Here is a 22,911-nt window from a genome sequence, read left to right as displayed (position 1 = left end):
CTTCTTCAATTTTTTTCTTCAGTGTTCTATAATTTTCATTATAGAGATCTTGCACCCCCTTGATTAGATTAATGGCCAACTTTTTTTTGGGGGGGGTTATTGTGAATAGGATGGCTTTCCTGATTTCTTTCTCAGCAGAATCACTGTTGGAGTATAGGAAAGCTTTGATTTATGAATGTTGATCTTGTATCCTGCTATTTTGCTAAATTTATCTATCAGTTCCAGAAGTCTTCTGGTAAGGTTTTGGGGTCTTCTAGGCATAGAATCATGTCATCAGCAGATAGAGATAATTTGACTTCTTCTTTTCCTGTTTTCATCCCTTTAATTTCCTCCTCTTGCCTGGTTGCTCCGGCTAAAGTTCCGAGAACCATATTGAATAGAAGTGGAGGCAGTGGACATCCTTCTCTCATTTCTGATTATAGAGGAAATGCTTCCAGGTTTTCTCCCTTCAGTGTGACGTTGGTTTGGGGTTTGTCGTATTCAGCCTTTATAATGTAGAGGTAAGTTCCTTCCAGCCCTAGTTTCTCCCGTGTTTTTAACATGAACAGGTGCTGGATTTTATCAAAGGTCTTTTCTGTAATTATTGAGATGCTCATATGATCCTTGGCCATTATTCCATTTACTGATGAATTATATTTATTGATTCGTTTATGTTGAACCAACCTTGCATCCCTGGGATGAAACTCACTTGATCGTGATGTAATACCTTTTTGAAGTATTTTTGAATGCAGTTTGCTAACATTTCATTAAGGATTTTTGCATCTATGTTTATCAGGGATATCGATCTGTAGTTTTCTTTCCCGGATGTGTCTTTGTCTGGTTTTGGTATCAGGATTATACTGGCTTCAAAGAATGTAATTGGAAGTGTTCCTTCCCTTTCAATTTCATGGAATAATTTGAGAAAGACTGGTGTTAGTTCTTCTTTGAAGGTCTGGTAGAATTCAGCTGCGAATCCATCTGGTCTTGGGCTTTTCTTTGTTGGAAGACTTTTAAGTGCTGTTTCAATGTCATTTGACTTGACATTGGTCTGTTTAGGTTTTCTACATCTTCCTGGTTTGATTTGGGCAGGTCATATGCGTGTAGAAATTTGTCAACGTGAGACTCAGTTTATTTATCTACAAAATGACCGTAGTCTCACCTTCAGGTTTCTGGAGAGGAATAATAAGCCAATGCAGCCCGGGCCTGGACACTGGTCAGTGTCCCCTTCCTAGCTATAGCTATTATTCTGGGGAAGCCAACTTGCCAGTAAAGGGGTTCATAACCTTGGGTCAGTGCTTCTACCCTCCTGGAAATTGAAGCTAAATCTTGAGAATACGTTAATTTCACTCCAGGGGAGTTTCCTTCAATCCCAGAGGGCTCACGCCCCACTGAGCTAAGAACCCACCTCCCTGGCGCTGGCAGCCCTGGGAAGGGATGGAAAGCAGGAAGGGCACCCAAGTTCCTACATGCGCTGGTCCTTCACCCTGTCCAGGGCTCTCCTGCTCTGGTTCTGCCCAGCCTGGGCACAGAGGGAGGGTCCCACAGACCCACTAGCAGGGAAGACATGAGGACTTTGTCCCTAAGATGTGCTGTGCCAATTAAGATTCCTCCAACTGGGAAGCACTGGGAGAAAGCCGGAGCTCGTTGGTGGCCCAGCCACCTGCACAGCCAGGTCTCCCGGGGGGTTGAGGGCTGCTCAGTCACTAAAGGTGCTTCACAGCCCTCTCGTGGCCAGAACCGGTATGACAGGGGCGTGACCAGGCAGGCTTCCTGGTGCTGCCCTGGACGTCCAGGCCACAGGTGAAAATGAGGTTCAGAAAGGCCAGAGCAGCTCGTCAGAGGCAGAGCCCCCACCCCACTCCCATCAACCTCTGCGCCCTCCTACCAGCACTCAGTGCCCATTTCTTGCTGTCCCCGCTGGAGGGGAACCTCTTGAGGACCCAGGCCAGGCTGTCCCTTCCCCGCTGCAGGCCCGTGGTGGGCACTGCCGGCATGAAGGGCTTAACCACTGATTGGCTGAGAACCCACCTGCGCCAGGCACTCTTCTGACACCTCATTTCCTTCTCATGGTGGCCTGTGAAGGTTGTCCCCTTGCCACCCCCATTTTATGGAGGAGGAGACTAAACCTTAGAGAAATCTTTAAAATCTGCAGGTTCTGTAGCTGGAAAGTGGCTCTGAGCCCAGGTGGCCTGGCCCCGGAGCCCATGTTGCAGCTGCAGGGCTGCAGGCAGAGCTGGTCAGCAGAGCCCAGGGAGGCCCTGGGCAGCCAGCCTGAAGGCCCATCTCCAGACTCCACGGGCCTCCTTCGTGGCTGACTGCAGGGGGGCTCAGCCTGAGGGTACAGACCGGGGGGTGATCTCTTGCTGCTGTGTGATAACCAGACAAGCTGGGGGCATCTTCGGTGCCTTTTATCTCACAGTAGGACCCCGTCACCCACACCTCCCTTCCCGACGTGTCGTGGGCCTCTGTCAGGGGTTATCTGATGATGGATGATTGACAGCCAGACAGACGGCACCCTGGTTCTAGTCCCTGTTCTGGGACTGCCAAGTGGGTGCTCCCTTTCCCTTTGGGGGGCCTCATGTTCACTCTGGAAAATGGGTGGGAAAGGGGAGGGTCAGAAAAGTTGTCATGGAGACACAGTTGTACCTATGGACCCACAGGAGCTTGGCCCCAGGACCCCTGAGGAGGCCAGAATCCGAGGACACTCCGGTGCCCTCTACCAGATAGTGCATGTTGGCATGTCCCCCGCGCATCCCCCCGTGAGCTTTCAGTCGTCTCCAGATGACTGATCACACCTCACACAAGTGCTCTACAGCGGTACGCAGTGTGGCTTAGAGGATGACAATGAGATACGAAGTCTGTACGCGTTCGATGCACATTTTCTTTCTGATTATCTTCCATCTGGGGCGGGGGTTGAGTCTGCAGATGTAAAACCTGCAGCTCCAAGGGCGCCCCTGTCTCCCCACCTGGTTGTTCACCTGCTTTCTGGGAATCAGCCTGACAGGGGATGACAAAGGACAAGGGACACTGAAGGAGGCTGAAGGAGAGCAGTCACCGGGGCTGTCCTTCCTCCCGGCAGTCTTTCCTAGATTCCCTGCAGCCTGGGTCTCCATGTCTGTATAGGGGCATGACCACATGTCCCTGCAAGGAAGGGACAGAGCCACAGCCAACCCAGACAGCACCCATGAACCTGCTTTGGAAACCAGAATGCCCCCTGCCTGGGCGGGAGGCGAGTTTCCCTCGTGTGCACGGTGACATCTCTCAGAAATATCTGGACTGGGCTGCCCAAGGCCAGCAGGGTGGGTCCAGGGGTGACCAAAGTCCTTTTTCTCTTCTCCCTCCAGTTACGTTCGCTGTTACTACTGGGCCGTGAAGACCCTCATCACCATCGGGGGGCTGCCCGACCCCCAGACCCTCTTTGAAATTGTCTTCCAGCTCCTCAATTATTTCACGGGGGTCTTTGCTTTCTCCGTGATGATTGGACAGGTAGCCGGGGCCCCAGCCTGCAGTCCCCCCCACACCTGCGGGCCCCCCCTCCCACTGCTTCCAGAAGCCTTGCTCTCCGCACTCGTTGCCTTGGGACTGAGCCTGAGAAAGAGCCCCGGGCTGTGGGGTCCCTCCCTCCCTGAGGTCATTCCCACTTGAAATGCCCGTCGGGGGTCTGGGGGAGCTGGTCACATGGTGTTCTGGAAAGGCCGGGGACTTACTTGGCCTGTGCCCTGCTGGTGTCTCCACCTGCCGGGAGAGTATTCATACTCTAGTCAGTGCAGGAGGTGACCATCGGGGGCCTCAAAACCACTCCCAGGAACAGCACACAGTAGGTTCCTCTTCCTCCAGCAAAGGCTTGGCCTGCAGCGCGAAGGGCCACGCGGTAGCAGAATCAGCCCAGCCCAGGGAGGTTCCGGGGACCCGAGGCCAGCGCAGTGGGCAGCAGCCCCCCACCCTGCCCACGTCCACGCAGAGGCAGGACTCCCTCCCACCCCGTCTGTGAGAGGCGACCTTCTCCCCACGATCCTGCAGCTCCCTGACTCCCCTGCCCTCTCCCCCAGATGAGAGACGTGGTGGGGGCCGCCACGGCGGGACAGACCTACTACCGCAGCTGCATGGACAGCACCGTGAAGTACATGAACTTCTACAGGATCCCCAGGTCCGTGCAGAACCGGGTCAAGACCTGGTACGAGTACACCTGGCACTCGCAAGGCATGCTGGGTAAGATTGGCCTGCAAGCGGGTGGGCAGCTCCCCAGCCATCCCCTGCCCCCTGGCACCGAGCTTCCCAGATGAACGCTGCCCTCGCCCTGGTCTCCGGCTGGGCCTCTCGGCTGCGATGTTGAGAGTGGGGGTCTCCTGAGGCCTCTGGGTACTTCCACCTGGGCTGCCCTGGGACCCCCAAAGACCCAGGGTCTTGCCTTCCGGCACCAGTGTCTCCTCACCTCACCCCCCAGCAGGTGCAGCCCCATCAAAGATTCAGCATAGTTTAAATCAGGAAAGAGCAAGACCGTCCTCCGCCTCCTCCCTCTTTCCTCTCCTCCATTTCCTCCCCTGGGTGTGCACAGCAGACCTGGCCCCTGCTCTCCTGGGGCAGGCGGCTCTGGGCTACCCAGCCTGGGTGGAATCCTGCCTCTGTGCCCTGTTGCACAGCCCTGGCAAAGCCTCTGCCCTTTCCTGATCACAGCAGCGGGCCCTCTTGGGTTGCTGGGACAATTGAGTAAAATACTCTTTGTACAAAATTCTGTGAATACCTGGTACCTGGTCAGCGCTTGCTCCGGTTCTCCTAGGGTGACTGGGAAAGAAGCTCACACACCATTGCAGTCAAGGGCGTGACAGGTCCTATAGCACAGGGACACAGAATCTGGGCGGGTGATGTTCAGGGGAGGCTTCCTGAAGGAGGTGACGTTAGTGCTGGGTTTTGAAGGGTGAGTAGGAGTTCGTTAGGGAACCCGCGTTCCGGGCACAGGTGTTGGTAAAGGCCTGGAGGCCACAGGAAAAGCTTGCAGGGTCTTTCAAGAGTGCTTTGCGCTTCATGGGAAGGTGGGCTGCGTGAGCCAGAGCAGGGGTCTTGGCCAGGGCCTGCGTGGGGCAGGGCTGGCCTCGCCTCTGACCCTTGCCAGGTCTTGTTCACAGATGAGTCAGAGCTGATGGTGCAGCTTCCAGACAAGATGCGGCTGGACCTCGCCATCGACGTGAACTACGACATCGTCAGCAAGGTGGCGCTCTTCCAGGTACCCCGCCAGTGCCCTCTCCCTGGGGCCTCTGGAGGGACCCAAGCCCAAGACCTCCGCTCAGTGGGCCTCCTTTCCCCCTTCCCTGGGCAGGGCTGTGACCGGCAGATGATCTTTGACATGCTGAAGAGGCTCCGCTCTGTCGTGTACCTGCCCAACGACTACGTGTGCAAGAAGGTGAGCGGCCAGGGCCTGCACAGCCGCCCGCCCTCCCGGGCACCGGCTGGAGTGCATTCCTGATGGCCAGAGATGTTTGCAAGCCCCGGGCCACTTTAGCCCCTGCACTAGAGCCCAGCTGACCTGGGATCAGTGTACCCAGGCCCAGGCAGTGGATGTGCACCGAGGTGCCCCAGGATTTGCAAAGCATTCCCATCCCTCTCCCGCCTGGGACCAGGGGCGCCAGGATGAGGATTCCCGCCTTGTAGAAAAGGGAATTGAGGGGCCTCACCGTGCGGATGGAACTGCTTCCAATGCCTCCGTCTTTCTATCAGGAAAATGGGAGGGGAGAGGGGTGACTGTCTTCATGTCACCCACCGGAGCCCAGAAAATGTATTGGTTTGAACCCTGAACTTAACAGTGTCAGGTGCCCCCTCTGCTTCCTGTCTTTGGCATTTAAGGTGACCCCAAGGTCAACTGGGGAGGGGACAGTACCCAGGGCTGGTCCTCTTGCACAGAGCTGGTGACGAAGCTGGCAATGTGTACGGGGCGAAAATGTTGCCTGTAAGATCTGGGAGCCCCCAGCCCAAGAAGGCCCCCCAACGAGTAGCATCCTGGGCAGTGGTGAAGTTTCTGGGAGCGGAGAGCTGGGGGACAGGAAGAAAAAAACGCTGCAGGAGGCTGAGATTCAAAGTTCCCGGGAGGGATCTGGGAACAATCAAGTGATGTCCCTGACACTGAGCCCTGCCCTCGCTGTGCAGCCAGAGCCAGCGTCCGCCCTTCCTGCTCGGCTCCAGGGCGACGAGGGGCCATAGGTAGTGCCTCCGTATGGGGGTGGGCTGGGAGGAGAAATATGAGCCCATGGCTTGGCGCTGTGCCTGGCATAGAGCAATGACAATTGCGGTGGCTATTATCTGCCCGGGGACCGCAGTTGGCAGGAGGTGAGAGGACGGCAGCAGGTGCTGGGAGCCCTGTGAGTGGCGCCCTCTGCTGGCGGTTTTGCTCAGCGACACTCTCCTGGGAGCTTGGTGACCCTCACACGTTGGCCCCATGACAGACTGAACGTGGAAACAGGGAGGCCCCACTACCTCCCCCTTTCTTGAAGAGGGTCACAGTGTGAGACGCGCAGGAAACATTTGGTGAACAAATCTAAAGTGTCACGGGTTCCTGTCCTTGGCCTCTCCCCATTTCAAATATGCCAGGCATGACGGACAGGTGGCAGGCCTCTTTGGTTGGCTTCCGGATAACCTTCTTCTCTGTGTCCCTTCATATCATCTCCCCTCTGTGTCCAGTTTCTCTTTTTTAGGGGGTGGGGCAGGTACTGGGAATTGAACCCAAGGGCGCTTAACCACAGGGCCGCATCCCCAGCCCTTTTTACTTTTTATTTTGAGACAGGGTCTCCCCCAGTTGCTTAGGACCTTTTAGTTGCTGAGGCTGGCCTCAAGCTTACGATCCTCCTGCCTCAGCCTCCTGAGTCACTGGGATTACAGGCGTGTGCCACCGTGCCCAGCCCCAGTTTCCCTTTGTGTAAGGATGCCAGTCAGATTGGATAGGGCACCCAGCACCCACCCAACTCCAGTACAGCCTCATCTTAATTGAATTACACCTATGGGGAGCCTATTGCCAGATACGGTCACACTTTCAACTACTGGAGATTACAATTGGGACAGATAACGATGGCGGGGTGGGGAATTCAACCCATAACAACCTTGAAAACCACCAACTCTGGAACCAGCTGGATCCAGCCCTGGCTCTGCCTCGTCCTTGCTTTATGACCTTGAGAAAAGCTGAGTCCTGCCTCCAGGGTGCAGAACCTCCTGAAGGTACAAGTGCGTAGGGCACTCAGACCAGGGCTGGCACCGCAAAGCGTCATGGACCCGCGGGGCTTGGTTGTTCCTGAGTCAGCAAACACCTGGTAGGTGCTGGGCCTGGAGAGTCACTCACGGCCTGGCCACTGTCCTGGCCACCGTCCCGTGTGCCACACCCCCATTGCCGGGTAGAGCTGGGAATTGCAGGAGACCCTCACGCCAGCACCTGGCACGTGGCTGGTGTTTCTCTGCTGCGACGCTGCTGACCTCCCCTCTTGAGGCCATCAGTGGGCAGGCAGGGCGCGCTGGCCTCCCCGGTCCACAGACGAGGAGTCTGAGGCCCCGGTGGGACGTGATTGGCCCCACGGGCTCCGTCTTGGTGCCTCCTCCCTGGGCCACCAGCCTCGGGGCCCAGCCCTGGCCTCTTCCCTGCTTGCTCTGAGGGGGACAGAAGGACTCTGCGCTGTCTGTTTCAGGGGGAGATCGGCCGGGAGATGTACATCATCCAGGCGGGGCAGGTGCAGGTTCTGGGGGGCCCTGACGGGAAGTCTGTGCTGGTGACACTGAAAGCTGGATCCGTGTTTGGAGAGATAAGGTCAGGAGGGAGCTGGCCTGAGTGGGAGGCTCTGGGCAAAGGCTGGGGGCAGGGGCCGCGGTGGATCTTGGGAGACTGGGTGGGCACAGCACGGGCACCTGCTGGCATTTGCAGGCTGAGTCTGGGCTCTCAAGTCTGTGGGGTCACCGTCGTGCTCCACGCAGCGGGCAATGCACCGTTGCTCGTGACCACAGCCACGATCGAGGGCGGGAAGGTGCGCACCTCTGGTCCCAGCCGCCTGCGAGGCTTGAGCCCAGGGGTGCAAGACCAGCCGGGGCCCTAGCAAGACCCCATCTCAAGAAACAGAACCCCAGACTCCCCCAGCCTCGGAGGGCTCTCACCTCCTCCCCTCTCCACCCAGCCTGCTGGCCATCGGGGGCGGGAATCGGCGCACGGCCAACGTGGTGGCCCACGGCTTCACCAACCTCTTCATTTTGGATAAGAAGGACTTGAACGAAATTTTGGTGCATTATCCTGAATCTCAGAAGTTGCTCCGGAAGAAGGCCAGGTACACAATTTACTTGTTTGGTTTTGTTCTTCATTTAAAAAAATGCAAAGGACAAGGACTTGGTCTGACCTAACCACGGCACCTTTTCCAAAGTCAGGACATTTAACATGGAAACAACTCCCTTATCCACCTGGGACCCACGTTCAGATCTTGCCAATCATCCCAGGGGCGTCTCTTTCGGCTTGGCTTGGCTTCTGTCCCTTCCTGGATCAGACCCAGGGTCACACGTCACATGGGGTCGCCATGTGTCCTTTGTCTCCTTGGATCTGGAACCACTGGTCAGCTGGCTTCTATCTTGACTGACTTTGATGGCTTGGAATTGCACTGTCCTGGGTCTGGGTTCCCCCGACGTCTTCTTGTGGTGACCCTCAGGTTCGGGTCTAGGGCAGGAGTGACCCTGTGTCTGTCTCAGTGAGCGCATCAGGGGCACGCGGAGCTGGTCTGATGGTTTTTAATTCAATCTCGTGGTTCAGTTCTGCACTATAGTTAGTGTTTTTCTCTTTATAATTAATAAGTAATACAGGGCAGTGACTTGAGGACCATTCAGGTGTCCTACTCCCCTGAGAACTTTTTATTTTTGGTACCAGGCATTGAACTCAGGGATGCTTAACCACTGAGCCACATTCCCAGCCCTTTTAATATTTTATTTAGAGACAGGGTCTCGCTGAGTGGCTCAGGGCCTGGCTAAGTAGCTGGGGCTGGCTTTGAACTCGCGATCCTCCTGCCTCAGCCTCCCAAGCCGCTGGGGTTCCAGGTGTGCACCACCGCGCCTGGCTGATAGAACTTTCATCTCTTACCTTTAGCATCCACTGGCTGTTCCTTGCTGAATTTCCAAAAGTCCACATTTTACAAAACTGCGTGCCCAGACAAGCGTCCCCACTGCCACCCACCCCTGGGGGTGGCCAGACTCATTGGTTTCTGCATTTCGTTCCTGTGTTGACTTTTGCAACGAGTAGGCAGATCCATGGCTGTTTTCTCATTTTCCCTTCCCTGTTGTGCAAAGGCAGCATACCATAGATTCTTTCTGCACCTGGCTTGTCCCCCTTGACAAAATATCCTGGGAGCTGCTTTCTCGGTGCACCGTCGGCTTCCTCGTTCCCTTCAGCGGTTTGCACGACATTCCTATGAGTGTGCACTGAGGGTATTTCCAGTGTTTTGCAACCCATAACCTTGTGCACCTGTTTTTTTGTATTATTGGAAAATAGGTCATTTATAAATTTTTTATTTTTATTTTTTTAGCAAAGCAGGGCTTTGCTTTCAGATCCTTCCAATTGGGCTTCAAACTGAGCAGCAGAGGCAGTACCCGGTGGTAGAAAGCCCAGAATAGACTTGGGAGTCCAATGAGGCTCAACTCCCTTCCATGTGAATTACTGGTTAGTTTCTTTAGGAAAATTGCTAAACTTTTCTGGTCTCAGTTTTTGCCTCTGTAAAATAAAGGTGACCACCCCTGACTTTGCCATTGTGAGATTCAATAAACCAGGGGGCGAGAACATCTCTGTGGGGTGCCTGGCAGGTGCTCGCTTCATGCTGATAATCCTCGGGTTCCCCTTTTTACCCATTGAATTCTCCCTAAAGTTTTTCATTTGGAAAAAGCCTCTTTATACATGTACTCCCTCCCTCGCCCCATTTTGTCACATACGCTAACCTTCCACTTGGTTCTATCGAATGTGGCCATCGAGGAACGGCACAGAGAGGTCAGAGGAAGGGAACAAGTCACCAACAGCCATTCATTCAGCACAGAGTTCTAGGCCCTGGGGACACAGCAGGGACCAAAGCTCACATTCTACTCAGGGCGACTGACAATGGAAGAATGGGTGGTTCTGGGAGGTGTCAGCTGTGGTAGGGGCCATGAGAAAATAAAGGCCATGTGTAGAGACAGCGGAGATGGAAGGGGCTATTTGAGACAAGCTGGGCCGGGGACACGAGTCTCAGGAGGCGGCATTTCTACCAAGACTTGCACAGAGGAAAGAGGGGAGCTGGGAGTGTTTTCCGCAGGGTAAAACATTCCAGGCAGGAGGAATGGCATGTGCAAAGGCCCTGAGGTGGAGCAACCTCCGTGTGTGTGCAGAGGAACAGCAGGAAAATGGGTGTCGCCTGATGTGGGATCCGAGAAATGGAGGGAAAGAGATTGTGTGGGGCCTTGTAGGCAATGGCTTGGCCATGGCTTTGGCTTTTACTCTGAGGAAGACAGGAGCTGTGGCATGTGGTAGAGAGCCAAGCCGCCCACCTCACGGCAGCCTGGACGCAGACAGACAGCTTACACACGGCAGAGTCGCTTGATGTGGCAGGTGTTTACAGGATGCCTTTGGCAGCTTCAGGGTGAAAGGAGGCAGGGCTGCTACTGAAGCATCACATGCACCTGGTGCCGAGGCCCTGGGGAAGGGAGCTGCCTGTAACTCAGCGTATCTGGCTGCTCTCAGGAAGCCCACCTGGGCCTGCCATGGGCCAGTCTACAGAGCTTTCCTGATCTGCCCACTGTCCCTGTCACAGCAAACCAGCTCCTCCTCTCCCGGGGGCAGAGACGCGGAGGAGATCCTCATTCTCACCGTTTCCACTCTGCGTTCTCCACTCACTCATTTCCTAGATACCCCAAGATTGGTGCTCACGGGCTTCAGTCAGGACACGCCCAGAGTGGCCAAACATTTGGGTCCCTCAAAATGCATGTTCCCAGCTGAAGTCAGATGAGGGGACCCTCTGCCTCCCTGTTGGCGCTCAGCCCTGTTACAAAACACCTGGGATGAGCAACCCGTGAGGAGCAAGGACTTATTTTGGCTCGTGGTTTCAGAGGGTCCAGTCCGTGGTCGCCTGGCCCGGTGGCTTTGGGCCTGTGCTGAGGCAGAACATGTGGCATGTGGTAGAGCCAAGCCGCCCACCTCACGGCAGCCTGGACGCAGACAGACAGGCAGACAGACAGAGAAAGGGGAAAGGCTCCCCTGCCTCTTCAAGGCCACACCCCCAATAACCTAACTTCCTTCCCCTAGGCCCCGCCTCCTCGGGGTTCCACCACCTCCAATAGCACCGCAGGCTGGTGCCCAGGCCTTGAGCACATGGGCCTTTGGGGAACACTTGAGATCTGTGGTCATTTCAGGGCCACGTTTTTCAAATTGTGTCTGTGCTCTTCGTTGGTGACTTTGCTGTTTAAAAAGGTCCCCCAGCACAGGGCCAAAGTGCCCTGTTGTGTTCCTAAGCACAGGAAGGCTGCCATGTACCTGCACAAAAAGTAGGTATGATGAGCTTCGCTCAGGCCGGAGCCTGGCACTGCTGGCTGTGGTCAGCACGGACGAGGCCAATGTCATTCGTAAGGGAGGCGGTGGACTGGCGGTTGACAACGCTGTGGTGAGAGGTTCCGGGGCCTCACCTGTGTTTTCCGGGAGCGTTGGTTTTGTATTTGCTGATTCAGGGTCCGCAGACACCCTAATGAAGAGGATTCTCCCAAATCGTGCAATTCAACTGTCCAGGTCTCAAAACTGCCTTCACGGCCCCTGCGCTGTCACCCTGCCCCTCCCCCTGCAGCGGAACACGTTGTCAGGGGCACAGTTGGCTCCCTGTCCCTCTGGTGGGGAAGGTGAGCTATTGGCAATCAGGAGGGCCCTCGCCAGGGCCGTGAAGGGTCCCTGTTCCCTACAGTGACCCCAAGACCCTCCTGGACTTTGGGGTGGCAGGGGAAGGGGGAGGGATGAGACCAGGGCATCCCAATCCCTCAGAGTGGCTGTCCCCTGCCTTGGGGCAGGCCAGCTTGGGGAACTGGGAGATGACTCTGCCCATGAAAGGAGAGACTGAGACCCACAGACATCTGAGTTGACGAGGTCCACTCAGGGGGTTCTGCCCAAGACCTCCCACTCCACAGACGGGGACCCGAGGCCCAAAGGAAGTGGGACGCCCACGGTCCTGGCCTGGCCACTCCAAGTCAGGGGCTGACAGGTGCCGCCCTCATGAACGGGAAGCTCATCCACCGATGATGAGGACAGATGCTCTCCCTCTGGAACGTCCCCAAGGCCAGCACAGCGTTTCGGAACAGCGCCAGCCACTAGCGATCGGCAAAGTCCTGTGGAGAGCGCCTTTGTGTCCTTCCTATGGACTGCCGAGCCATGAACTATGGACTCAATAGCCCAGGTGACGGTGCCAGGCCGGTCTCTAAGAGGCCCTGATGAATCGCCATGTTCGTGCCCCCGGAGGGAGCCCAATGAGAAGATGCAAATCTTGGGCAATTAATATCAATACCCATAATTTAGACCCACGGCCTCTGATTAGAGGAGCAGCCGGGAATGGCCTCATTTTTAAACAAACAAGTTGTGCGGGAATGCTGATGAGTACACTTGCCGGCTGGTCATCTGGGCCAGCTAGATGGCAGGCGACGTCCATTTGTTCCCGAGCTAAACCACTCAGCACCTACTCGGGGCAGGAAAAATGTCTTGTAAAAGGCGGAGGCTGTGTTTGATGGAAAATTCTATCCTCACTTAGAGAAACAGGGTGGCACGGGGCACTAGATCCGGACTGGGATTCTGCCTCTGCCACTTCCGAGCAACCTTGGACATGTGCTCCCCCCACGGTGGGTTTGAATTCTAGCTCTGTGGCTTCCTGGCTGTGTGGCCTTGGGAAAGTTACTCACCCACTCTGGACATCTGCATCCTCCTTCGGAGATGAGAGTCTGGGGATGGCTTATCTGGACCTGTCATCAAGGTGACAGCCAGCGCAAGGTTGCATTTCAAGTCTTCATGGGTGGGGGGGGGCGGGAGGACCTGATTCCAAGGTCACATGATCGTTGGCTGAATTCAGATCCTTGGGGCTGCAGGATGGGGTGCTTCTGTGCCTAGCTAGCTGTTGGCCAGCGGCTCCCTGCAGGGTCCCCAAATATGGCTTCATCTGAGCCAGTGGGGGAGTCTCCTTGCAAGACGAGACCCCAGTCCTGGGTGGCACCGGCAGATGAGGTTGTGGATCTTGTAAGAGCTGCATGTCTCCCTGGTCCTGCGGGCGGGACCCCACAGAGGGGTGAGCACCAGGAAGGGGGGCTGGGGTCCCAGAGCGCTGTGAAGGGGAGCACAGCGCCCAGCCCCTAGGGCCACTCAGGCCCCCGGGGTCTGCTTCCTGTTGCTGGGGGCGGGGCTCGGGCCTGGGGCCGGGTTCTACCCTCAGCGCTGCAATACCTGGGGGAGGGGCAGGGGATACAGAAAGGTGTGTCTGGCTCCCAGTCGGTGGGTCAAGGGCAGGGCTCAGAGCTGGCTATGGGCTTGGCTCTGTGAGGACCCCACAGCAGATGCCATCATGATGGGAGGACGTTGGAGACAGGAAGCCAGAGAGAGGAGGGCAGCCAGGCTCCCCCTTGTATGACAACCCTCTGGGACCCGCGACATCGTTCCCTCGGTGACCTCATTACCATACACCAGGCACCCCCTCTTCAAGGTTCCTCCACCTCCCAACTCTCCCAAATGAGAGCCCAACATGGGGTTCCTTGGGGGACACACTCAAACCATATCCACACCATACCACTGTCCTTTAGTGAGTCCTGTGTGACCAAAGATGAGTTACTTAACCTCTCTGAGCTCCAGCGTCCATCAGGACCTCTGCATCCAGAAGACCCACCTCGTTGTGGATGCTCTGATCCTTCAAGGAGGTCTGGGCATACACACTGAGCCCTGTGCTTGGCTCAGAAAAGCCACCCCCGAGCCATCAGCCACCCCCACCACCATTACCACCCCCACCCCCAGCACAGAGCTCTGACCCAGAAGAAGTGCCACTCCCCGCCCCAGGGTGCTCCTGATGCCAGCTGGCGCTCTCTTTCAGGCGCATGCTGAGAAACAACAACAAGCCCAAGGAGGAGAAGAGCGTGCTCATCCTGCCCCCGCGGGCGGGGACCCCGAAGCTCTTCAACGCGGCCCTGGCCGCAGCAGGGAAGATGGGCGGCAAGGGCGGCAAGCTGGCCCACCTCCGAGCCCGCCTCAAGGAGCTGGCCGCGCTGGAGGCCGCCGCGAGGCAGCAGCAGCTGCTGGAGCAGGTGAGGCCCTTGGGACCCAGACTGCTTCCGGCTTGTGCCAGGGAGGCCGGGGGACCTCTGAGAGTGGCACTCATTTGGTATTAGGGACCCCTACGCACCCATTCCTTCCATCAGGCAGGACTCATTGGGTGGCCAGGGACAGGCAGCAAGTTCACATTAGCTGAGGGAATCGGGGAGGCGAGTCATGGACAAGTTCAGGTGAAGCTGGATCCAGGAGCCCACACGGGGCCCAGAGGATCTCACTACAAACCTTCTGTCGTGACAGGTTTTCTTTGGTGACGCTCCACTTCCAGGCAGGCCCCTAAGATCCCAGCCCCCTGGTGTCCCCACTCCACCCGAGAGTGCCTCTTCCCAGAGATCCAAGCAAAAGTCCCGGGACTCACTGTCCCTGGCCAGGACCGGAGGTGGGAAGAGAGCGTCTGGACAGGGAATGTCCCTCCCAGGGGTCAGGGACAACTTCCCACTGTGTCTGTGACCCATTAAAAGATCTGACAGGAGCACTCCCACAGACGGGCCCGGCGCGGGCCCCCTGCCCATAAAGCTGAAGGAAATATTAAAATTAGTTCTGGGATTTTTTTTTCCCTGTGACTAAAGCCAAGAATGCCAATTAGAATAATTACGTTAATTATGTCTGTTCATGACCGTCCCTTAGGGAGGCTGCCAGGGAAGGAGGTGGCCAGGGCAGGCGAGTGCTCAGTGGTGGGGCTCTCTCGGGGTACAGACAGCAGGACACACGACAGGGTTCAAGGGAGCCCGGTGAATTCCACCTCCACCCAGGCTGGTGTCAGAGTCCAGGGGACCCATCCAGGGGTCACATTTGGCAGGAGTGTGGTGAGTCTGGGGTTCTGAGATAGCCTCTAGACACAGCCACCAATGGCCACAGGTTGAAGAAAGATGCGATGGCTGAGCTCGGCAATCACCAAGGTCAAGGTGGAGCTCGGTGATCACCAAGGTCAAGGTGGAGCTCGGCAATCACCAAGGTCAAGTTGAGCTCAGCGATCACCAAGGTCAAGGTGGAGCCCAGGCTGGGGTCATGAGCGCTGGCTGCTGCATGGGGCTGAGCGGACATGGACTCCCAGAGTGCGCTCAGTGCGGAGGAAGGCTTCAGCTGCAATGGATTCCTGGCTCCTAAGTGTCATCTCGTCACTGAGATGTAAATTAAATTTGCATGAGGGTGCTAATAAAAGGCATTTCCTCTGCAATTTAGAACAGCCAGGGCAGCATGGCAGAGCAGGAGGAGCTGTTAGAAGTGCAGAGACGCAGGTCAGGTCGAAATCCCAGCTCTGGCACCTGCTAGTTCCATGGCCCTGGGGACCCTGAGCTTTCTGCAACCCAGATTCCTCATCGTTGCCCGTGGGGTCGCGAGAGCAAGCAGGCCACTTTGGAGACCTTTTATAAGAGCATTTTGAACACGGAAAAGCACTTCACTAGGCTTCCCGTGATTCCCCTGGCTCTGATCAAAGCCTGTGCTTCAGATGTCCCCTCTGAGCACCGTGCCCTGGAAGGGTGTTGCCCGAGTTTCGGGTGGACAGGGGAGGACGGAACAGGTGCACCAAGACGGAGGGAGCAGCAGGTTCCCGGAGCTGCCTGGTGTTCTAGGAGCACCCTGTCCCCTCGCTCACTGTTCCCTTCCTTTAAACCCTACGACTTGGGCAAACTCCAGGGGTCCCTGTTCCTCACAGCATGCCGGTCGCTCTCCCTTTAAATTTACAACCACTGTCTCAAGTGGGTCTCAGGCACCTGAGGACCATCTGGCCTCACCTTCTGGGGGCGGCTCCTTGTCCAGTTTCCTTCCATGTAGAAATGGGTCAGGCAGCAGGCAGGCCCACAGGCATCCACGGGGCTTCGGTTTGGTTTTTAGTTTTGTTTTAGCCCAATTTCCTAGCTGGGGGGCAATGACCCGTGCCTATAATCCCAGCAATCAGGAGGCTGAGGCAGGAGGATCACAAGTTCAAGGCCAGCCTCTGCAACTTAGCAAGGCCCTAAGGGACTTAATGAGACCATGTCTCAAAAAAAAAAAAAAAAAAAAAAAACCACCAGGATGGCCAGTGTAATGGCCCACGCCTGTAATCCCAGAGGCTCAGGAGGCAGAGACAGGAGGATGGCGAATTCAAAGCCAGCCTCAGCAAAAGGGAGGCACTAAGCAATTCAGTGAGACCCTGTCTCTAAGTAAAATACAAAATAGGGCTGGGGATGTGCCCCTGAGTTTAATCTGCGGTACCCAAAAAAATGAAAAATAAAATGGGCTGGGGATGTGGCTCAGTGGTGAAGCATCCTTGGGCTCAATCCCCAGTACAAAATAAATAAATAAACCCAATTTGCTGTTGATACACAGACCATGGCCAATGTTGACAGGAGGAAGCGCAGGCTAGAGAGGAGGTGTCTGCCCTGTCCAGGAGTATGGGGTCCGCTCAGCCCAATGCCAATGGCATTCAGCCCCACCCTCCCCTGAGGATCCCACCCTTGGGCTCCTGCGGCTCCTGCCCTCATCAGCCTCTACCCTGCCAGCTTGGGGTTTCTGTCTCTCCACCATCATCCACACCTGGGAGTGGGCGGGGCAGCTCGGGTCACCTCCTCAATAGTTGCAGAGGTTTCCTGCTCTGCAACCGAGGATGTTCCAAACCCTTCCATGAAATCCAGCTGGGACTTTCTGTCCTTAAACATCCTGTAACATACTCTGCTGTTTCTAAATAACCTCGATAAGCTGCCCTGCCCCAGCAGACGTCAGCCGGGGGCACCCACCGTCCTGCTCTTTGGGCCCAAGAAGATGGAAACTGGGAGGTATCCAGACTCCTCCAACCCCCTGGGCGTTTGTTTCTCACCGTCATCCTTTTTGAATTTCAGGCCAAGAACTCGCAAGAAGCCACAGGAGAGGGGGGCGAGGCAGGTCCTGCTGCCCAGGACCAGCCCCAGGCCCCCTCGGCCCCCTCGGCCCCCTCGGCCCCCTCGGCTGCCCCTGGCCAGCCTGCGCCCCAGGAGCCCCCGGCTGCGCGCTCTGCGTCGCCTGCTTCCCCCAGGAAGCCCGAGGCAGGCGGGGAGGGAGTGGATGGGCCGGAGGAGCACTCGGTGCGCATCAGCATGAGCCCTGGCCCGGATCCAGGCGAGCAGTCTCTGTCCATAGAAATGCCCGAGGAGAAGAAGGAGGCGGTGGAGTGAGTGAGGCTCGCCAGCGCCCGGTCTGGCAGGTGCACCCGCCCGCCCGCTGCGCCCTGCACCCTGGCTACGTGGTGGCCCTGGGCAGGGCCGGGTGAGGCCGAGGACGCCTGCCCGCTCTAGTGGCCTCAGTCGAGCCAGCCTTCCCATTCCTATGACACCTCCAGATGGACTTGGTCTTGAAATCAACAAATTTCCATCAAATGTCGGTGTCCCCAAACTCCCACAGTCCCTGGACCACGCTGTGGTTTATATTTTAAAAGAACAAAATCACTTTCCGCTTTTAAAGTTCATCCGCAGGTGATAGAATGAGGCTCCGAGATCTGGGAAGCTTTTGGAGAAGTCAGGTCTGGGAGTGGAGGGTTTCTCCGGATTAGTCCCTTTATGTCCCCTTGATGTCAAGGATAAGAAATAGTGTGTGTGTGTGGGGGGGGGAGCCTGCTGTCCTTGGTGATCCTGGTCAGAACAGGGAATGCTGTTTTCCTTGGCTAGGCAGTTAAGGGACATTAAGGGACATGCAGCTTATTAGGCTGGCCCTGCGTGTTCCCCGGACTACATTCAATTGCCTGTCTGACGCCATTATGTCAGAGCAGAGAAGAGGGAAAGGACTTGGTGGAAATGGACTTAGCTTTCCCAGGTAGAGGGCAGCCCTGTGGGAGCATCCTCAGCCTGTCACCCTGAAAAGTCCCATTTCTCACCAGCAGGGATCAGCTGTCACTTGCCTTAGACACCCTTGCTGTAGAAATGGTGGCAGCGACTTGGATTAATCCTCAAAAATGTAATCTCACAGCTGCTGACACCACTTGAATCCCTGAAGTCTCTCCAGATCATGACATGTTTATATGATTAAAAAAAAAAAAGCAGAAAGGGTTATTCAGTCCATGAATATTTATCAAGAGGATTTTATTTGCATACCGAATGGCTCTTGGGGGAGCCCATGATTAAAAACAAAATCTGGTATTGAGCCATTTGTTTCCACCAGCAACCGTGAACCCGAAGGGCCTGAATTCCAGTAGGTTCTTCCCATTTTATATCAAATGACAGGACCTGGGGAGCCCCTGACGGGACTTCCCGAAGGCTCCAAACTGTAGTATTTGTCCTTCGGCTACAAACAACACTGACATTTTTAGACAATTTGGGAGTTCCCAGGTGGGTCCAAGCATTTCCAAATCCCAGAGTGATGAACAGATTTATCTCGTTGATGTCATGTCATGTGACCTGGGCAATCATTCCACTGAACGCCATTTCACTGGTACAGCCGTTCACGACTTTGAATGTAATGATGATCAGCATTATTATTCTCCTTTTAAAAGGTTTTAGTCATTTGTTTTAGTGGGTTAAAAACATTCACATGGGGGAGATAGTAGAGGATAGGAAAGGCAGCAGAATACAACAGACACCAGAATGGCAATATGTAAATCAATGGTTGTGCAACTGATATGATTCTGCAATCTGTATACGGGGTAAAAATGGGAGTTCATATCCCACTTGAATCAAAGTGTGAAATATGATATATCAAGAACTATGTAATGTTTTGAACAACCAACAATAAAAATTAATTAAAAACAAACAAACAAACAAAAAAAAAAACATTCACATGGGGCTGGGGATGTAGCTCAGTTGGAAGAGTGCTTGCCTTGAATGCACAAGGCCCTGGGTTCAATCCCCAGCACAAAAAAAAAAAAAAAAAAAAAAAAAAAATTCACATGGGTACAAAAGGAAACTCAGGAAAAATGATTGACCCTATCCCTGGCACCCAACCTCCCTGGAGCCCTCACTGGAAGTAACCACTATCCACTGTTATCAGCTCCCTGAATATCTTCTCAGAGATATTTTATGCTTATGCAGGAACTATGTATATTCATTCTTATTCCCTTCCTTTTCTTATTTTTCTTTCTTTTCTTTTCTTTTTTTTTTTTTGAGACATCTTCTTGCTCTGTTTTTTTTATATTGGTTGTTCAAAACATTACAAAACTCATGACATATCATCTTTCATACATTTGACTCAAGTGGGTTATGAACTCCCATTTTTACCCCAAATACAAATTGCAGAATCATATCGGTTACACATTCACATTTTTACATAATGCCATATTAGTGACTGTTGTATTCTGCTACCTTTCCTATCCCCTACTATCCCCCCTCCCCTCCCCTCCCATCTTCCCTCTCTACCTCATCTGCTGTTGTTCAATTCTCTCCCTTGTTCCCCCCCTTTCCCCTCACAACCTCTTATATGTAATTTTGTGTAACACTGAGGGTCTCCTACCATTTCCATACGATTTCCCTTCTCTCTCCCTTTCTCTCCCCCCACTCGTCTCTGTTTAATGTTAATCTTTTCCTCATGCTCTTCCTCCCTGTTCTGTTCTTAGTTGCTCTCTTTATATCAAAGAAGACATTTGGCATTTGTTTTTTAAGGATTGGCTAGCTTCACTTAGCATAATCTGCTCTAGTGCCATCCATTTCCCTGCAAATTCTCTTCTTGCTCTGTTACCGAGGCTGGCCTCAAACTCCTGGGCTCAAGCAGTCCTCCTGCCTTAGCCACCCAAGTAACTGGGACTACAGGCATGAGCTACCATGTCCCACTCCTCCCTCTTCCTCCCCCTCTGGCCCCTTCTCCTCCTTTATAAGTGGTAACACACAGTAGGCCCACCATTCTTCTCCATCTCATTTATCTAGAGATTGTTCTAGATAATCTCATGTTCCGTACATAAAGAACATGCCTATGTTTTCATGATGGCAATCTAGCCCATCGCATGGACCTGTCATGGTATTTAAACCATCTCCATCGATAAGCATTGGTGATTCCAATACGATGCTGTTAAAAAAATAATGTGCAATCTGATTGTCACGTACAGGGGCTGCCGGTGTAGCTCGGTGGTAGGAGACTTACCTGGCATGAGCAAGGCTCAAGGTTTCACCCCAGCACTGGAAAAAATCTTGTATGGATGTAATTTCACTGGCATAGTCTTTTGAAATGGGGAAGGTCTGGGAGTTTAGGAGGATTTCTTCCCCTACCCTCATTTATCATTCCCACATTCGCACCACATCTTCTAAGACCCAAACACAGAGAATGCTTCCACTCTTAGCAAGTTATTTCTGATCTTCCCAGAAGGTAAACATATCGCCCTTCTGTAGATGGCAAATGTTTCAATGGCACCTTCACTGTGAATCCTGTTTTATAAGGAATCTTTTGTATGTGAATGTTCTTCTTTCTTTAGTTGTCAGTCCTTGTACTTGTACCGCTTATTATGTAAAACAAGAGATTCTTACCGTATTCAAGGATTGCCCTGGAAAGAAACTGATTTTGAAGTGAGATGAACAGTGTCTTAATTTCACTGAGCTATCTTAAATCAAATTCAACACTTTCCTCAAACCTGGATATTCGGTCAATTGAGTTCAAGATGGGCATTATTCTCCAAATTGAATTGGACTGTTGGTTGCTGAGATATGAAACAGCTCAGAAACAGTGTCATTCTACAGTCGAGGAACTCTAGGACCTTTATCTGTGTGTGTTGAATCTCTGTGCATTTTTAATGTCTCAATATTTCCTGCATTTTGGTAGAAAATGAATAGCAAGTTATTTTTTTTAACTACATAAATATTTTAAACCAAACCAAAAAGCTGTTTAAAATTTCATAATCAAAATGTGTTCAGCTATCAGGAATATTATAATCTGTTTCCTTAGTAAACATGAATACTTCACATACACACTTGGGCTTTCAGATTACAGCGCATTTTAATTAAAGTATTTAGACAAATGTTCTTGGCCCTTGGATTCATTTTAAAAGCTGGCTGTGTGCAACAGCACCTCCGTGAGCGGCACTAAGTGAATTTCCTGGCTCAGGCGCCCTTGCTCATCTCCCACTGACATCTTTGGAGCCATAATCCATCCTTTATTCTGTCTCTGGGGTGATGTCCTTATCAAACCCCCACGGCCCCTGGAATTCTAAGTGCCTCGAATGGACGGCCTTTTTATGTCTGGTCTCAGCCAACCAACTGTTTACAATTTCCCCAGCCAGTCTGTTCCATGACACAGTGTGCTCCTGAACACGGGCTGTGGATTCAGACCGTCTGGCTTCCGATTGCAGCTTGACTCTGAGCCCTGATGATGTCATCTATGAGATGAAGATAACACTCCGTATCACACAGGACCATTGTGATGATCCCACACCAGAGGGCACTGCCAAGTCTGAATGGGCACGAGGAATAAAACCAATCGGACACCCCCTTACTCAGCTGCAGAGGAGACTAGAAGCCACCCCCGCCCCAGGTCTGTCTCTCCTCTAAATTCTGTTTCTGAATTATACACACAGAATGGGCCTGATCTCCTCTTTCTTGAAATTTTACAAGAGTTTGTACAAAGGGCTGGGCATGTGTTAATCATATCACTATAAGTCACGGTTTTCCCCACCAACGTTAACGGTTTAACTCACTCTCACATGAAAACAGAGGCTAACACTCGCTAAAGGCTTCCCCTCCTGGGACGCTAGGCATGTGACTTGTGCGTTCACACAAGGCCCATGTCAGAAGGACTCCGTGTCGGACATTAATAATTTTTGAACAAGTCTTGCATTTTTATTTGCACTGGGCCCCACAGAATGACACAGCCTGTCATGGCTAGATAAGGAAGCCACCTGGTATCTGAAAAGGCCCGTGGGAGAGGGAGGCAGCGGTGTCTTTTCTGCCTCCAGCTCCTGCCTCCCTTCCCTTCCCCTTGGGAAGATTTCCTTTGGGTCACGGGTGGACCTCAGCTGGATTCTGTTTGCTAAGAATTCGACTCTTGACAGCGATTGCCACCTCACTCCTTGCGAACAGGGCACTGGTTTAGCTTTGGGCAACAACACAGCCACCCACAGGAGACAAAGCCCTGTCCAAGCCAGTCCCTCTCACTGTCTCTCTCTTTCCCCTGACACCCGCCTCCCCAGCCTTGTCCATAGTGGGGTGGCCATCTGACCCAGTTCCAAGCAACGAATTACAAAAGAAAGGATGATAAGACCTCCTGATTAAAGGGAAGATCCCTATTACCACTGTCTTCCTTTCCTCCTGCTCCTGATACGGATGCAAGAATATGTTTGGAGCTGCAGCAACCATCTTGTGACCCAAGAGTCCAACATCAGAGAGATGCAGATCTTGACACGTTTGAGTGGCCCAACCCACCCTGAGACACTTAGCCCCAGACCACTTGCCATAGGAGATGATGGTCTCTATTTATTATTGAAGCCATTCTCCCCTCCTGATGTGAGGGATAAATGAAGAAGGAAAGAAAGAAAACAGGAACAGAGGCGTCCCAAACCTGACACCCTGGCCTGGCTGGACATTAGTTCCTATTGATCAGATTCTTATTACCAGCTAAGTCCCTGGCCTCCCTGGCCTCCCTGGCCTCCCTGGCCCCTGGCCTGTCCTCAGCCTCACCCTGAGGACGCACACACTGCCTTGAGCTTTAGTCTGTCGGTTTCTGTTGCTCGCAATGAAGGAAACCTAAGCAAGGACTTGTGGGAG

The 22,911-nt window shown here is 53.7% G+C and overlaps 1 protein-coding gene across 1 annotated transcript in view; it reads left to right on the top strand.

Annotated features, from left to right (window-relative positions):
* Positions 1–21,139, top strand: part of Cngb1 (cyclic nucleotide gated channel subunit beta 1) — a 66,054-nt gene extending 44,915 nt beyond the window's left edge. The window contains 8 exon segments of the mRNA XM_076837843.2: positions 3,324–3,465; positions 4,029–4,188; positions 5,103–5,200; positions 5,294–5,377; positions 7,641–7,759; positions 8,121–8,267; positions 14,049–14,259; positions 17,104–21,139. Of these exon segments, the coding sequence (XP_076693958.2) occupies positions 3,324–3,465; positions 4,029–4,188; positions 5,103–5,200; positions 5,294–5,377; positions 7,641–7,759; positions 8,121–8,267; positions 14,049–14,259; positions 17,104–17,415 (1,273 nt within the window). The 3' untranslated portion in view covers positions 17,416–21,139.
* Positions 21,140–22,911: the final 1,772 nt, after the last annotated feature.

The sequence above is a fragment of the Callospermophilus lateralis genome, chromosome 18, assembly GCF_048772815.1.
Source record: "Callospermophilus lateralis isolate mCalLat2 chromosome 18, mCalLat2.hap1, whole genome shotgun sequence".
Classification (NCBI taxonomy): Eukaryota; Metazoa; Chordata; class Mammalia; order Rodentia; family Sciuridae; genus Callospermophilus; species Callospermophilus lateralis.
Note: the sequence above shows the minus strand (reverse complement) of the source record. Positions and strands in the feature narration are given on the sequence as shown.